At 32.4% G+C, this 16955-nt stretch overlaps 1 protein-coding gene across 1 annotated transcript in view; it reads left to right on the top strand.

Annotated features, from left to right (window-relative positions):
- LOC119830745 (beta-3 adrenergic receptor-like) overlaps positions 1–15592 on the top strand; it is a 58850-nt gene extending 43258 nt beyond the window's left edge. The window contains exons 3-4 of the mRNA XM_038353870.1: positions 13849–14067; positions 14254–15592. Of these exons, the coding sequence (XP_038209798.1) occupies positions 13849–14067; positions 14254–15357 (1323 nt within the window). The 3' untranslated portion in view covers positions 15358–15592. The remainder of the gene's footprint in view (positions 1–13848; positions 14068–14253) is intronic.
- Positions 15593–16955: the final 1363 nt, after the last annotated feature.

Here is a 16955-nt window from a genome sequence, read left to right as displayed (position 1 = left end):
TTCAAAATTTAAGAAGAATAAAAAACTGTAATAAGCAATTGCTCGTGTGTGCACTATTCCGAAGTCGCGGGTAGACTTGTTAAGTGAAAACCCTTTGAAAGGCAAACAATTCCTTTGGGTCACATCAACTTAGGTTCTTAAATACTCAACCAATTTCATCAAGACTGTTAAACTAGAGTTTCTTTTGTGGAAAAGCTTTCTGTAACAATTTAAAAGGAATATGTTCCTTTTGACGTCGAGACGTGTGAACGAGTAAATCTAATCTCAAATACCCCAGAGTGGTTGCAAATTCAATATGTTTAGTTTTCTTTGCATTGAATATTCAGTTTGAATCTAGATTTAGAGCAGATCTACTCTTAGTGTTTAGATCTTAAAGGTTTCTTACATAATTAAGTTTTAGACGCAAGTTGTAGTTAGTAGACATTAAAATTGTATAGCAAGTTCAGTTTGATACGAATGACATGACAATGAATCGTTGTAGTCAATTATTATAAAATTACTAGCTGCACCCGGCAAACGCTGTTCTGCCTTACTCTTGTCATTTAGGGGTATGAAAAATAGATGTTGGCCGATTCTCATAGATACAGGATAAGCACAAAAAATTTCATGAAAATCGGTCAAGCCGTTTCGGAGGAGTATGGCAACGAAAACTGTGACACGAGAATTTTATATATTAGATAGGGCTTTGGAAAATACGTAATTATCTATGTAAAAATGAAATGGAATTATCTAAATTCATAAAAAAATACAATTGAATTAGAAATCAAAATCTTTGACATAAATATTTCTATTGTAAGATCGATTAAATATACGAAGCAATTTTTTTATAGAACTTTGAGTCTCTATTTTCTTGGTATTATTAATAATTAGTATTAACCTACCTGTAAATCAAGATTTTGTATGTAATGAAGCTACGATGGGCATTTTTACCGCCTTTGTCTGACCTCTTGACACGAAAAAACAACCCTAGTGGCTGAATGTGGAGTGTCATTGTCATTTGTTGAAAGTCATGCACGTTGGAAATCTTGTACCATCGTTGAAATATTATAACCACTTATATCTTAATAGGCATTATAAAACTCATCGTGATTATAATGCTGTATTTCAACGAGAAACGTAGAAGTATACATCGGTATAAAATGATTGCTTTTCAAACGTATCTAACGTTTGATATAGTTAAATTAAAAAAATGTAGTTCCGTAAGAGAGAATAGAGAGAAAAAAAGAAAGTGACAAAAGCCTATTCTGGCAAATGGTATAGTTCATTACAAATGTGCATTATTGCAATCGATATAGTCTTTACTTTAAATAAGAATTCGTGTTGTAAACATAGCTACTTGTTCATGAGCAAATACCTGCTAAAGTTTGGAATAAAACCCTCCAGTTTATTGTTATAACCATTTGGTGCGCCTCATTATCCTTGTTAGTCGGTTAATGGTGGTTCCCATATACTCGGTGAGCATAAAATCCCTTTAATTGACCCTTTCCTGGTAAACGAGCGCAAAATGGCGAAGATTAGACAAAATATTGGGACAATAAAGAAGAATATGAATGTGGCTATGGTTTGGCGTTATATTGGTGTAAAATTCACGAATGAACAAGAATTTATATTATGAGTCAAATATGTTTCTAATATGAAGTTAACGAAGCAGTTATAGAGCTGCTACGTTAGCTTCATATTTTTATAACATCATAACCATACAACAACCATAACCATAGGGTTAAAATAACGAAACAAATTATTATAAACAGAGCGAAAAAGTTCCATTCCAATGACCTTTAATAATGATTAATAAAATAGCTATTAGGTAAAATAAACACATATTATAGTAACCAAAACTGAAATTATAAATTAGATTACTACAACTTTAAAATTGAATGTGGATTTTAATTAAAAAGTCAGCGCAGTATTTCAATCTTACGGAGAGAGATATTTAATCATAAATATAGTTTAATTGCAATTTCGCGTTTTAAATTAATACCCGAATTATAGCTTATTTCGATATTATTTTTTCATGATGTATATTTTTTAACGAATCAGAAACGATTGTAGAAATTGTAGACATTATATAATATTCAACAATCACACATACTTTCAAGCTAGGATGTGGATATTATATAATAAAGCATAGTTATGTATGTTATAGTTATCATTCTGGCACTTTTGGGTGATTTTTTTTTAAACCAGCTTCAGCCATTACCAAGGTTGCCTTATCCATTCATCCAAAAATACATCTATCTTCTACGACATTTTACCTTGTCAATTAATTAAACACCGGAAAGTTAATTAAAACGTTCTGTGAAACCTTATATTTTGATCACGTTTTTATTTATGACGCCTCTTCATTGTTTGCGCTTCTTTTTCACTGCTCTTACAAAAGTTAATATACAGCAATTAAAGTCATCTACAAATAACGTGACAAACATGCTCTTTTGATGGAGCTTTAATGTATTTTTTATCGCTAAAAATATAAGCTTTATAGAAAGTAAATTACGAAACATTTTTAAAAAAGTATCTACTTTTGCAGAGGTCAATTTCAATGGATTAGAGAAGATTAGGTACCACAAGCTCGGAAAGCAGTTTCCGTAACGGTGCTGGCTATTTGTATTTTTTCTTTCACAAGTTAAACTCCCAGATACAACAATTTACAAGAATATTCTATGCAGTGTACACATATCGCGTCAAAAATCAATTGGTATACCATACCAATTGATTAATAATGATCTCTGAGAGTAGAATGCCAAAAATATTTAAAACGTTATCACTTTATTGCCAAGGCAGCAAGTCTAAAACGTTAATAACGACAAAATGTTCCGTTATAATCCTCGACGGAACATTTGCTAGGTAAACAGTTTGCTTCGGTACTGCGATAACGCTGTTCTGCTAAGCTGTGATTATCACCAGCTTTGTAACACGTTTATAGACATTTCGGCTCCCCGTGTTTACATAATACTATTTTAAGACACCCTCTGCATTATTTATTTATTAATTTACAGTATCCGTAATGGACCGTTATTTGGATTAAAGTGCTCTATAAAGTTAACGCTAAATCCTTGCTTAATAATTTAACGTTACTTCGCTATAATTAATTATTTCCTGACGTTGCCTTGTATATTATGGACAGTGATTAATATAATTACAAAAATATGTTTAAAAATATTAATTACACTTTCACACAAAGCTAAAGTCGAACTGAATGTACAATCTCTCGTTTACGATCTTGTTATTAGGACTATAGATGATAGCAATAGTTTGTTGCTTGAACATATCTGTGATAAACTATTCTTGTTAATTATTTTGTGTATTTTATTCAAAATAAAGAAAAAATTATCATTACAAGGAAAAATATGAAGATATGCGAGTTAACTGTTTAAGCTACGAAATATTGTACAAGTAATTATTCATTCGAATGACAAATATACTACTGTTTATGCACCAAATGAACGAATAAATCGGAGTAGAACACTAATACGATTTGATTAGCACAAAGATGCTTAATTGTTATTTACGCTGGCTTTCAATCCTCCACAAAGTTTTAATGTTGATTCAGATTTATGTTCATTCCGTCGTCCTGGGAAACGTTTGCTACCGGTCTTTTAATTATTGCAACTGTAATTATGGCAAGGAATATTACTTAAAAGATACAGAAACTTAAGAGTTATTTTAATAAAGGTGCGATACTTCTCTGTGGCGATAACTCAAGAGATTTTTAAGATTTGTAGTTATCCTTTTTCGCTATTATACTATCATTTGGAGTTATGGCACTGCAATAATAAAATGATTAGTAGCGGTCTGCCCCGGCGTCGCCCGTGGTGCATATGGCCTATGTCATTCATTAAAGACGCAGCTTTCTAAGGTGAAACACAGTAAACTAAAAACATATGTATGTATTATCTACGCGTACGCATAAAAACTTTGACTATAAAGTACAATAAAGCTAAATTAAGCTTTAAAATAAATATTAACTAAAATTAGCGATTTAGCACATTTATTGCTTAAATTTGGCATAAAAAAACCTTTAAGAGGAAAAACAAGATGTATATTATTAAACATGTGCAAGTTAACATGTTTTTAATACATAATTTGAAGGTTTATGTAAGAACATTATGTTTGTTACGAATAAAAAATTTATTAAAAAGAAAAACAAAAAAGGACAACAAATGTAGATAAACAAAACAAAACGTAAACACGATTAGCTCAGGACATTGTAGTTGTAATAATTAATTTCAAAAAGGTTGCGTCCGTCAGTTCTCTGAAATGAAACGTATTTTTATTTTCATTGCTAATTGTCTTCATAACATTTTCATGCGTTTTATAAATTGTTTTATCTGGATATGTGTTGCTTTGTGAGCGTAAATTTAACATTAAATCTTGAATATTCGTTTTCATTGTAAGCAATTTGTGGGTATCGCTATTCTTATTTTTATTTATATTTCTCTTCTTTCTTATGGGTATTCCTTTAATATCCTCTTCGTAATCTTCTTCACTTTGCTTTTCAGCCTTCTTTATTTTTTCTCTGCTATCATCCCTTATACTAAAAAAAAATATGTATATTAATTTTTTATAAAAGTCTATAATGAATATGGTATCGGATCGAATATAATATTACTTTGCCCTCGATATTAACAATGAATTAACAATTACTTAAATTTAATTTACTGTGATTGGGGTAGATCCCACTAACCTTGGTTCATCGTATTTATCAAGAAGTAGCTTTTCGTTAAACGCGTCCATTTCCTCCTTAATATCCTTTCGTATGTCTGTCATAGCATTTTGAAACATTGGTGATGACGCTGTTGTAAGGGTTGGTCTAAATTGCGTTGATGTAAGTCTGGGTCTACTAGGTCTACTGGGTCTAACAGGACCAGGCCTCGGGGTGATAGGAGACGGTAGAGTCGGTATCTCATTGTAAGGACCAAACTCGTCTCGAGTGTATTCATCTGGTTTTCGGAATAATGCTTCCCAGTTACTCGGATGGTGAATGGCCTGATCTGGCACAGCCAGACGTAGGGAGTTCACCGATGAAGGTTCGTCAAATGGTGGAATGTCAACTGATATTCTGGGTAGCATGCGCCTACCGCTTTCTGGTGTCGTTTGCGGTAACTGAAAATATATGAAAACATACAATTCTAATGGTACGTAAATTGATTTTACGCAAACACTTGTAAACACTTATCAATTGCGTTAATTATGATCGCAATCAATCGAAAAAAGAATATGTAAAGAGCATGATAGAATTTTAATAAAAAAGACAAGTTTTAACGTTAGTAAATCAATTCATATAAAAATTCCTGGAACTGTTTACAATATCCAAGATCCAGACGTATGAGTAAATTGCATTTTTTTTTTTGTATTTAAACACAGCACCAATAGACATATCAGCGGAACCGTTGTGAATTATAAAATATGAGGTAACTTATGCAAAGATTTGTAAGTGTTCGAATTTTCGCATACAAATAAGCAGTAAATTCCAACTTCTTCGCTTTCCGCCCGCAGCTTCGCTCGGATAGTCAAGGGAAAAGCCCCAGCGTTTTATCCACACACTTACCGTTTTTGTCAGATTTCCCAGATCCCAAACCCAATCTATCATATGTCTCTCCTCGGATGTCAAACTATCTTCTGCAGCTAATTTCAACCAAATTAGTAAAGGTTTGGCGTGAAAGCATAACAAACTTATATTCACATTTATAATATATCGATGCTAGTAAAAAATCAAATGAAATAAAGTTATTAACCTTTGGTTTCTCTTGTAGACGTCGTTGTGCTTCAGCTGCTTTTCGCATATTTATGATACTTTGAATAGCTTTCATTTGATCCAGAGGTTGTGTTGGGTAACGACTTATTATCTTGAATGAAAAAAAATAAATAAAAAAAGAATTGTTTATAGTGATTACCCTAAAATAGCTATTAATTTTCCCGCCTAAGATAATATTATCCATCGGCCTTTGTGAGCTCAAAGGTGTAGTTAAAATAACGCAGGCTTTACCGTGGTTAGGTATATCGAAACAAATTATTAATTAACCTACCTTTTAGTAAATAGTCATTATTTTATTTCATTACTAGCTTTCCTCCTGCGGCTTCAATCGCTTAGGCTACAAAATTTATTTTCGTGAATTTTCGATGAATATGAGATATCTCGTAAATAGTTTAGCAAAAAACCTACTTTGAAACTTTTATAACTATTCATGATTGAGTCATTTAATTACATATTCGGGAATTTGTTTTTTTATCTTAGGTTTGGATCGTCCCTCTAATTTAGTTTTTTTCAAATGCAGCCTATAAGTTTTAACCTAATATTGGTCTATATCACCACGTAAGATTTTATTAAAATCTGCCTAGTAATTTGCAACGTGATTACACTATAGAACATCAATATCGTATACTCTTTTAAAAAAAAAAAATTGTGGTTACTTATAATTTATTATATTATATTTATAGATTAATTTAATATGAGTGCTTTATATATCATGCATAAATTAATTATATTTAAGTGCATTATATCATGCTCCAAATTGATCGAATAATCTAGCATTAGCTTTAATACCGTACTAACCTAATCTTGATCGATTCGAAATGTCTTAATAATATAATCCTGTATAGCATACACTTGGAGGTACCTAGATGGGAGATTTTATGGTCAGGCCCACCATTATAATTTAATGCAGCCTGGTTCATTTGGGACTTATTTATTTTTATCTAGCCATTTGTTCCACCATTCGATAAAGAACTCACAAAATTCTTTGCGGGCTTTTTCTAGCTTGTAAGGTTATTTTATGTACATTTAGTCGTTTCACTGTATTGAAAACTTCATAGTAAAGTCTGATCCCGTACTACTTAAGTCTGATCACATATATGTTTTTTTTTGGAATAATATTCCAATCAACCCTCATACTAAAGTCTGTTCCCGTTCGTGAACATATATGTTTATTTAGAATAATATTACAATCGTCCTAACTCCATCAGGGTTGATCAGTAGACCTTTTTGTTACATATAGTATGTAGAAAGATACTGCTATTTTTATATTATAAACATAGACATATCTTGCCTCTATGTAATACAGTTTAGATATAGTAATGGATATTCACTTCAGCAACCCGGAGATCGGGAGTAACAATTTCACTTGTAGAAATATCACCGGGGGGTTTCGCGGTTAGTTTCATTAGTGCACCTTCAAAGTTGTTTTTGTCGTTGGACTGAAATATAGAATCGTCTAATCGTCTGCCAGATCTTAAGGTTGTCGTTTCATCATCTGAACCGCCAGTAATAACTGAAACGTAATATTTCAAAACTTAAATGTTGGGGCAAATACATTAAGAAGAAACAATTGTTTTATTACAGCTCAGTATAATACCCTTATTTGTACTCAGTACCGCCGCGTAGAACGAAAATAAATAGGTTTCAAAATATTTAGTTGAATAAAAATAATTAAAAATAGATGGGATTCAAATTCTGATAAAGTTTAACATACATGTATTTAAAAGACCTTTTTTACGTGTTTTTATTCGATTTACGTGTATGTTTGTATGTAAGCGACTTCTTTACACTTGATTTTGACCTACCTTAATAGGTTCGACCTATGTACATTTATCAAGAATCACCTATTTTTGATAAGTAAACAATACAATAATGTCATGAGAAATGAGAATTATTTATCCTCACAAATGTAATCAGAAAAATTAGGATCGCAAGGATAAATAATTTCCTTACGAATCTTTTGTATAAGAGCAAGTGATTCAATGTTGTTGATTCTATCATTAAAGCGCATTTTTTTAGTTGTTTTTCTTATTGGTTATTTATTTCAACTAGGCTTACTTACGATTCTGTTCCCCGATATGTCCCGCTACTGGCATTCGTCCACTCCTCCGCCAGTCTATGTCGTCGGCGATCTCATCATCAAAAACACCTCGTTTTAGATAGATGGATACATTTGTCTCTGAAATAAGATTGAGCTGTTAATTCTTCATCCACGTTATTAACAAGTTATTCTGTTTTATGAATTACAATATCTATATAACTCGGTGTAGTTTACTTCATATTTAACATATAAAATTTTACGTAAAATATAATCAAGAATTCTCAAACAGACAAGAATTCTTCAAATAAAATAAAAACTGTAATATTTTGAGTTTGTTTGAGTCCTATAAGAACACCACATAATTTTAAGTTTAATTATTAAAGAAGCGCTAGTTTGAAGCGAGGACAAAAAAAGTTAATTATAAGTGGTTAAAGATAATTACAAAATATACACATGAGGTACTTTTTAATAATAATTAGCTGCTTAAAGCTCTACACAAATTAATTGTAACGTATTAGTGAGACTTAGTTTTATATCAATTAGAATTTAACACAAGTATTTTTATTTTTTTAGAACTACTAGTTGATTAATTTTTCATACATTTAAACAACCTACATTCGATATATCTACTCTATCAAAAATATCGAACAATACCGCAATGAATCACGCTCTCTAATTCATACGAAAAGCAAGAAAGCTTGAAATAGATGACCTTTCAAATCGACGTACTCAGCCAACGAGTAATTGTAGCCAAGAGCGATGCCAGACATGGAGGCGGTGACCAGAGAGCAGCACACTGCCGAGCTGATGCAGCATGACATTGTAAATGTCCATAATCTGAGGGAAACCAATTGATAAGCGTGACGTATCTCTTTTTTTGCATATGTTTTTCTCTAACGTATTTTAAGCGACTTCTTAAATTCAAATTTAAAATTAGAATTACTTTATTCCATGATCAAATTGTACATGCAATAAAATATTGGGGATTATTTACTCCTCGTCTGAATAGCGTTAGATTTAAGCCTTTTGGTTTAAATTTTACATTTGGTAATATATGATTATAATACTAGATTTTGTATGGTTTATATAAGTATGTGCACATAAGTAAATATATTGCGAGAGGAAAGAACGGACCAACCTGATTTATTGATATTAGAACTACTCTTGTACAAAAGGTTTCTTAAAAAAATACACACGATATATCTTTTAATTTCCCCAAGGGCAATGTTAGATAAATTGTTATACATACAATATACTACGGCTTTTATGACAAATAACAATTTTGATAGATATCCCTTAAGTGTATTGTCTATTTAGAATTATAGCTTGTTGTTTTTGTTTCGCAACAAAATCTAGCCTTTTTCTGTTATTAAAGTATCATAAAGTTAGAAAATTAGAGAAAGGAAATTATCCATGATCAATATGTGATTTACTGTTCTTTTTGCACACATATATTATAATGATTAAAAGATATTATGGTAATATTATGGTAAAGCTTAAAACAAAATTCCTAAATCTACAAGATCAAAATACACCTGAATGCAATACAATTAATTATACATAGTCTTATATAAAGTGGATCTTTGAAAACGTAAAACGCAAGGGGTATTGTATTCCAAACATATTCGAGAAAATCGGGTTGAATATGTTTAAATTCATCTCGTAACTTCTGTTTGATCGCAACTTCCGATTTTATTACAGACTCCCGTGACAATACTGCATTGCAATGTGAATCAATATGAAGTTATTGCAATATTTTGTTACATTGCATAATCTTTATAAGACATGAGAAAAATCTAAATAATAAATATTGACTTTTTATATCCGCAAGGTATTTTGAGAAAATTAGCCACTAAGAAATCGCATTCAAATTTAAATCATCACACTAGCTGTCAAACAAAAGAAAAATAGTCATCAAAATCAATTCATCCAGTCGAAGTTCTGAGGTAATCCTACTAATATTATAAACGCGAAAGTTTGTAAGTATGGATCTATGTATGTTGTTACTCTTTCACGCAAAAACTACTGAACCGATTGCAATGAAATTTGGTACGTAGATAGCTGGACAACTGAAAACTTTTTATCCCGATATTCATACGGGATACAGACTTACGCGAGTGGCACCACGGGGCGCAGCTAGTATTTAAACAATGCAAATTTATATGTACTGTACGCAGAACACACACACAGCTCTTTATTTCAGGATAAATGTATGTTTTATAAGATCTTTTATTTCTCTATGACGTTACAAAAAACCGTCGACAACACAATATCCGATATCATAAGTTACTTTTACTCTTATTTCATAAGTTATTCGATGTGAGTAGAGAGTACGAATAAATACATTACTATTTTCGGCTGGGACGTGAGGGTAATTTAAAATAAGTACTTTAAAATGTTTATTACAATATTTCTTTCACTTTTCACAATACAATATTTCTTTCACGGCTTCTGACGCGTAGTCAAAGGAAATGATAGGTCCCTGGGGAAGCCTTACCTGCATAATTGCATAACTGCAGGGTGTTCCCTGCATAATTGCCATGGGATTTCCGGTGTACAAACTGTCCTTTCTTGGGTCTCGAATCAATTCTCTTCAAAATTTCAATCGAGTCGGTTCTGTAGTTTAGGCGTATAGCAGAGACCGACAGACAAACAGAGTTACTTTCGAATTTGTAATGTAATAAGTAGGGAAGTCAAGATTTACCTTTGAATAAGATCTATCATCCAACCACAGCACGTGAATATGCAGCACATGGTGTTTAAAATAAGTCATTTACGCCAAATAATTTATTTTCTTGTGCTGTAAATAGTAAAATTATAAAAAAAAAACGTGGAATATGGTTAGAGTAAAGCAGAATAACAGTATTTTACTCAATAGGATTAATTAATATTTTTATTTAATAGCAGTAATTTACTGAATGTTTATATTATTTTATTAAATGCTTCATAAAGAAAATAGAGAATTCTTTGTTTTTCTGCGACGTAATAAAGATACTCACAATTTTATACTGAGAAGAATCGATATCTATATCGACCCAATCACAGTCATAATTTTGTAATTATCACTGAGATTTACATCTTAATCCATAGTCTTAAACTAAATGGAAAATTATTTCTCAAAATTATATCCTTTTAACCATATTCACAACTTCAATCAAATAAGACTGACAGTCTGAAGTCAGATCAAATATTGATTTTTTAAATTATACAGGCTTTGATAACTCGTATCGTAAAATTATTTAGTACCAAAAAGTTATCTGTTTAGATTTTAAGCGGTATTTAAAAACATGATAGACAGCAACACTTTTGATTATTAGACTTATAATTTATAATGCACAAGATATTACATGCGCTTTTGATACGGTAAGATAATTTAAATAAAATTTCATGTTGTTTCTCAATCGTATATCATGTTGTGAAAAAACATAAGAGAAAATTAAACAATTAATGACCTGGATAAAGAATACCTTCGAATTCTATACGTGGATAAACAAGAAATAAATAGCGGTATAAAGAATATAATATAACTAGTGGAACAAGATATCACATCGAACAGGATTATTTGAAATAAGACGTGTAGGTATTTATTTAAAATCCGTGAAGACGCATCAAGTAGGTTACCGGAAGCTGTACAGAGAAGGTTCAATCGATCTTCGGAAACTGCACGACTTGTCATATCCGATTTCTTTAAGATGCTTATAAGAGTGACGGTAAAGTCAGTTTGTTTATCATCCATAATATTTTTTATGAAAACATTGTTAGAGGCAAGAGACGAGAAAGATATTTTTTCTAGCTGCCCGCTCTGATTTCTTGTGGGTGTACTGTACTAATGAAGATAATTAGGCTATAGTTTTTTTTTTCATTTTAGTACACTTTTTCAAACATTTTCGATTAAACAAATCTTCTCCTGCGAATTACAAACATATCAAAAACGACTTATGTAAATGAGTGTAGAAATTTTCATGTGATGTGTATACACATATCCTGCATTGGTTTTAATATAAATTAGATCTTCTCTCATATTTTGCCAGATTGTAATGGGTGAGTATAATATATGTATTAAGTCACTTTTAGAAAATAAGATTTGTATTGTCTGCATGGGAAGGCTTAGGAATTAATAATATATATTTAAAAATAATAATTAATTCATAACATAACATAATTTCCGAAACGCTCACTTACCTATCCATATTTCCATTCCTATAAAAGTGACCTAATTCAGACAAGGCAGAAGATCCACATTATAAATATACGTGTGCTGCGAATACACTTACAACGCCTTAAATTTCATAGTAAAATCGAAAAACGCCCGACAATGTCGCGGTTGTCACAATTAAATGATTAGATAATAGAGTAAATAATACAGTATTGATGAAAACGACATTAAAAGATGCTCGCGGTAGCCCTTACTTAGTGTCCCGAATTGCTTACAATATGGCGTATGTAGCTTGGGCTCGTTCCTCTCGCGTCTTGCCCCTCGCCCCCCGTACGTTTAACCTGACTAAACATTTTCGTTGACCGATTGTGTAGATTATCATACTGTGCTAGAACAATGTATATTCGTTACGTCCTTGATATGCAGAATTCCACTTAGAAGTGACGTTTTAACCAATGTTAATTCTATTGTCAGTCTGTAAAACATTCAGTTAACTATTCCCTTTTGAAGCATGATAGGTCCCGCAAGGTACGTTTCTGAACAGAGCTGAATATTTCATAAATTCTAGTGGCTTTATGAAACCTCATTCCGGCGTCTATTTCAGTAACCCTCGCTGTTTTTACTAATTAAAGCGCATACCTTGTCTTACGTAAATTAATGCTTAATACACAATCCTATGCTTATTAATAATTATTTGGGTCATGTACATAACAATTTTTTTCAAGTGAATTTAACTTCATAAATGAATGTGGGGCATTTTTATCTTATTTGGTATACGTTTGATGAATCTATAAATAAAATACATTAATCCTTCCAGAGATTCATTGATTGATTTGTTAAGTTATTTTCCCGGTTAAATGTGGTTGCATAAAATGGGATTTCGGATTTAAGTTCAACCATGTCAAAATATATATCGTTGTTGGCTAGTCTCCACTAGAAATAGCCACCTTGGCTGAAATTTGGACATGAGATTTTTCTTAGGGAAGATATCATTTATTTGGAAATTTCAGACTACAATAATTTCAAAGAATGTAAGAAAATTTGTTCCGTTTCTTTATATTAGAAATAAATTATAAAAGCAAAATCAATAAAAGATGGTGGTGTATTAATTAATTGCACAAGTACTTTAATGTTAGACTTTGAAGAACTATTTTTAAATTGAAATTGCATTTAAATAAGAATCGTTTTCCATATTAATCCTGCCTCATTTAAACGAGTGCTGAGCGTTAAACGCTTAGATTATATTTCGATAATCAGTGTACAAGAGCATTCACTTGTCAATAACATGAATGTTGTTGAAATAAACATGGACGGTTTATTTCGAAATCCCAATATCATTTAATTCTGTGTTATGTGTGTGTAATTAGTAGATTTCATTAATGCGCCGTGTAAATTCCCAGATTTATTTTGGACACGTAAATAAATTGTTAATGGTAATACTGTAATTTCGTATTTGCTAGCTGTTTCGCTTGAATTATTTAGTTATGTATTGATTTAACGTAGGAATACAGCAATCAAAATCTACAAAATTTGATTGATCCTTAATTATTATTAGTGACATTGATAGAAAAGTTCACCTTTGTAATTTCAATATTGGGGCTATATAAAATTATCTGTTAATTTTGTACATCATTCGCATTTTTTTAAAATAAATTATCGCCCAGATTAACAGTTAGACAAAAATCCGTAAGTTTTTAGATAATTAATTCTAAGCGGTTAAACGATAGTCATGTCTTACTAACGCTCTTCAGTTTAGCTTAGCTAATATATTGAAGATATAATAGCCTCAATATCATTCCAAAACATGGGAGTCAATCAGGATAGAAAATATCTTCACCATCTTATTATAAATCCTACAGAAATAAACTGTATTATATGAAAATGTTATTCTTGCAGCCAGCATCAGCTTCATCGGTGCTGTTGGTGCATCTTGGGGCAGTGGGTGCGTTAGCTAGCGGCGCAGCGCTATGTGGGGGGAGCGGAGCGTGTGTCTGCGGGGCGATGCTGCACGCACTCCACCCATTGCAGCTCTGGACTGTGTGCGGGCTGCACGCAGATAGGGCAGCTGCTATCGCTGCACCGTTGCATTACGCCGCTATAGTTTCTGCGAAAAAGGTAATGTTTTTGGGACGAGACATGGTTATATTAACAGAAATCGAGACGTTAGTTCGTCATCGTTAATCATCAATCATAAAATTTTATTTTATTGTTTACTTTCACATATTTTCCTTCTGAATTATTTTTCAAGAAACAAGAGATGTTGAAGAATTGAATCGGACATCATTTCATCTGTTATTGCAGGTACTAATTTGTGTAGTCAGTGGATGGGTTGCAACTGCTGCTCTTCTGGCGCCTCTCGCTGCTGCTCAGCCTCCCCTGACCTATAATGCTGGATTGGGAGGGTGCGCTCCTGATTGCGGTGCTGGACCATCTGCACTTGGATTTTGCTTAGTATACGCCTTGTTGACTTTACTTCTGCCAACCGCCCTGGTACTTGCATGTAGTTTGAAAATTTTACGCATCGCTCGTTATCACAGGCACCGAATAGCTGCAGCTATATACGAAGTGACATTATCAGCCCAAGTGACTGTTACACACCAACGTAATCCATTCTCACCACCTCCACCTCCAAGACGAAGAGCTCTTTCAGCAGTTCTTCAACCGCTAGGATCGCTAGCTATACTGTATTTTCCATATTATTGTATATTAATATGGCCGGCTGTTGCAGTTCCACCTAGACTTCTGGCTGCGTTATCGGTAGCTCTTTTAGCAGCAGCTCCCCCTGTTAATGGTATTTTGTATGGAATTCGAAGTCGCGCTTTAAAGGATTCTTTGCGGAACTATCGAAGAAAACGGATGACCAAAAGCGAGGTGACGCAGGAAATTCAGGCCCGAACACCAAGTGCATGTGGTTCTAGACGCCCTTCCTTATCAGCTGGTTCCGGTTGTATAAGGCCACCGACAACTCGGAGACTATCAGATGCAGCTGCTATGGGTGCCCGAGGAAGTGAGCGTCCGGCACCAAGAGCTGCTTCGTGTAACATGCTCCAGGATCAGCAGGATGAGGAAGCACCAAGAAATCGAACATCAGCTATTCCCTTAATACGCGCACCTCCACATGTTGTACTTGGTCGAGCACTGGGACTTGAAGAAGGCATGAATAGAGATCGTCGTCGACGTCAATCCCCAAGGATCACTGTAACCCGTGCAATGTCTGACGAATGCGAGTCCCCTTCTCGTCGTCCACTTTGTAGACAGCACTCACGCTCTAGTGGAGCTCTTCTTGGGACCATGTCATATTCTCCTGCACTATCTGAAAATGTAAAACTAGAAAGTTCTGCTGATGAACAATTGCTATTATCATGGCCGCAGCGCGCTCATAATAAAAATCATGACATTTTATAAGACGGGTAACTAAATCTAGGAATAATAAAAAATGCGCATAATTAAAGACAATAAAATGTGCATAAGTTGAGGCCAGTTCACAATATTATCTGTAAGATTAATTTTTAATATGCTTTGTATTTTCTCCCCGACCAAACTGTGACCAAAGATGTTTCCTATCTCTTTACTATTCTATATAGGTGTAATGATTTATCTTACAGGGTTCCTCCATATCGTTAGCTTTACTGAAGTATTATTATTGTGCGTATTGTTAACTCAGACTATTCCATAGAGTTAGAAAGGATTAAGAAACTGTTGAATACCTATATTTTATTTGTTAATCTGTGGATTACAGTTATATATTAAAATAAAAAAATACATAATTTATGGATATATTGTATGCAATGTTGATCTAGTCTCATAGTTTATTTGTACTATATAAGAGTCTACGCTTTTCTGTCATAGCCGCCGTCCAAAATATTGGAAAGAAACAATGCATTTTCATTTGTATTATCTACTACCATTTAATATTTTTAAAACACTTGTCCATTACATCTGAGTATAATGCTTTATCTAATACATGTAACATTCCTGAATACGTTAATCAATTGATGTAAGTTAGAGGCATATTGTTTTCATTCGTAGGCCAGATTTGCTTCAAAAGCAATTATTATTATAATCGATGTTGATAAGTTTAATAAATTACTTTAAATTAGATACGTTATAGAGATTTCTGAAATATTTACGAGTACCTAAGTCTTGAATATGTAAAATATAGATTCGTTAGGGAAGCTAAAAGCGCTTTGACCTAGAATTCATAAATAAATCACGATTTATTGTTTACTAAGAATTACTAAATTACAATGCCAAAAATGAGAATATATTTTTCATTTATTAACACTTTTTATTGTATAAACGAATAAGCGAAAAAGAGTTATTTATCATAAAAGAGCCAAATCAATGCATTATTCTAATAGTATGTGCATAAATGTATGAACAAACAATGTTTTAACTATAATTATTATGTTTTAATCTTACGCCAATAACAAGTAAGAAATTTACTAGTCATATAAATGTACACAAACGCTTATTTAGAAATAACTTTATAATTAGAATAAAATCGATGTTGACATGTGTTAGTTTAAATGTATAATAGATACATCAAATTATGTACGTTATGGAATAATAAATTTTTAAGAGATATTTATGAAAATGTTGCTAGTTAGAGCTGTTTTAAGATGTATGTGTTAATATCTAATAAGCTTAAGAGATTGAATTAAATGATAAGACACACTTAAGATTTTTTTTTAAAGATGACCAGACATAAACTAAGCCAGACCAATAAGGCAAATTCCAATAAGATACATTTTGAACAAAACCTTGCTTTTAATTTTTAGTTTTATAGCATTGAAATGCTTTATAAATTAGAAATTTTGAAAGAATAGAAAAAATTTGATCACGAGGCAGGATTCGAACCTGCGTATCTTGCCTAACCGTAGCATAGCGTAGCTCCCTTAGGCACATGAAACCGAAAGAATAGAAGAAATTCGATTACTGTGGCAGGATCACGGGTGGCCGAGAGGCTAGGCGTTGCTACGGTTAGGCAAGATACGCAGGTT

The sequence above is a fragment of the Zerene cesonia genome, chromosome 12 (genome assembly GCF_012273895.1).
Source record: "Zerene cesonia ecotype Mississippi chromosome 12, Zerene_cesonia_1.1, whole genome shotgun sequence".
Taxonomy (NCBI): domain Eukaryota; kingdom Metazoa; phylum Arthropoda; class Insecta; order Lepidoptera; family Pieridae; genus Zerene; species Zerene cesonia.
This window is presented reverse-complemented; position numbering and strand designations above follow the sequence as displayed.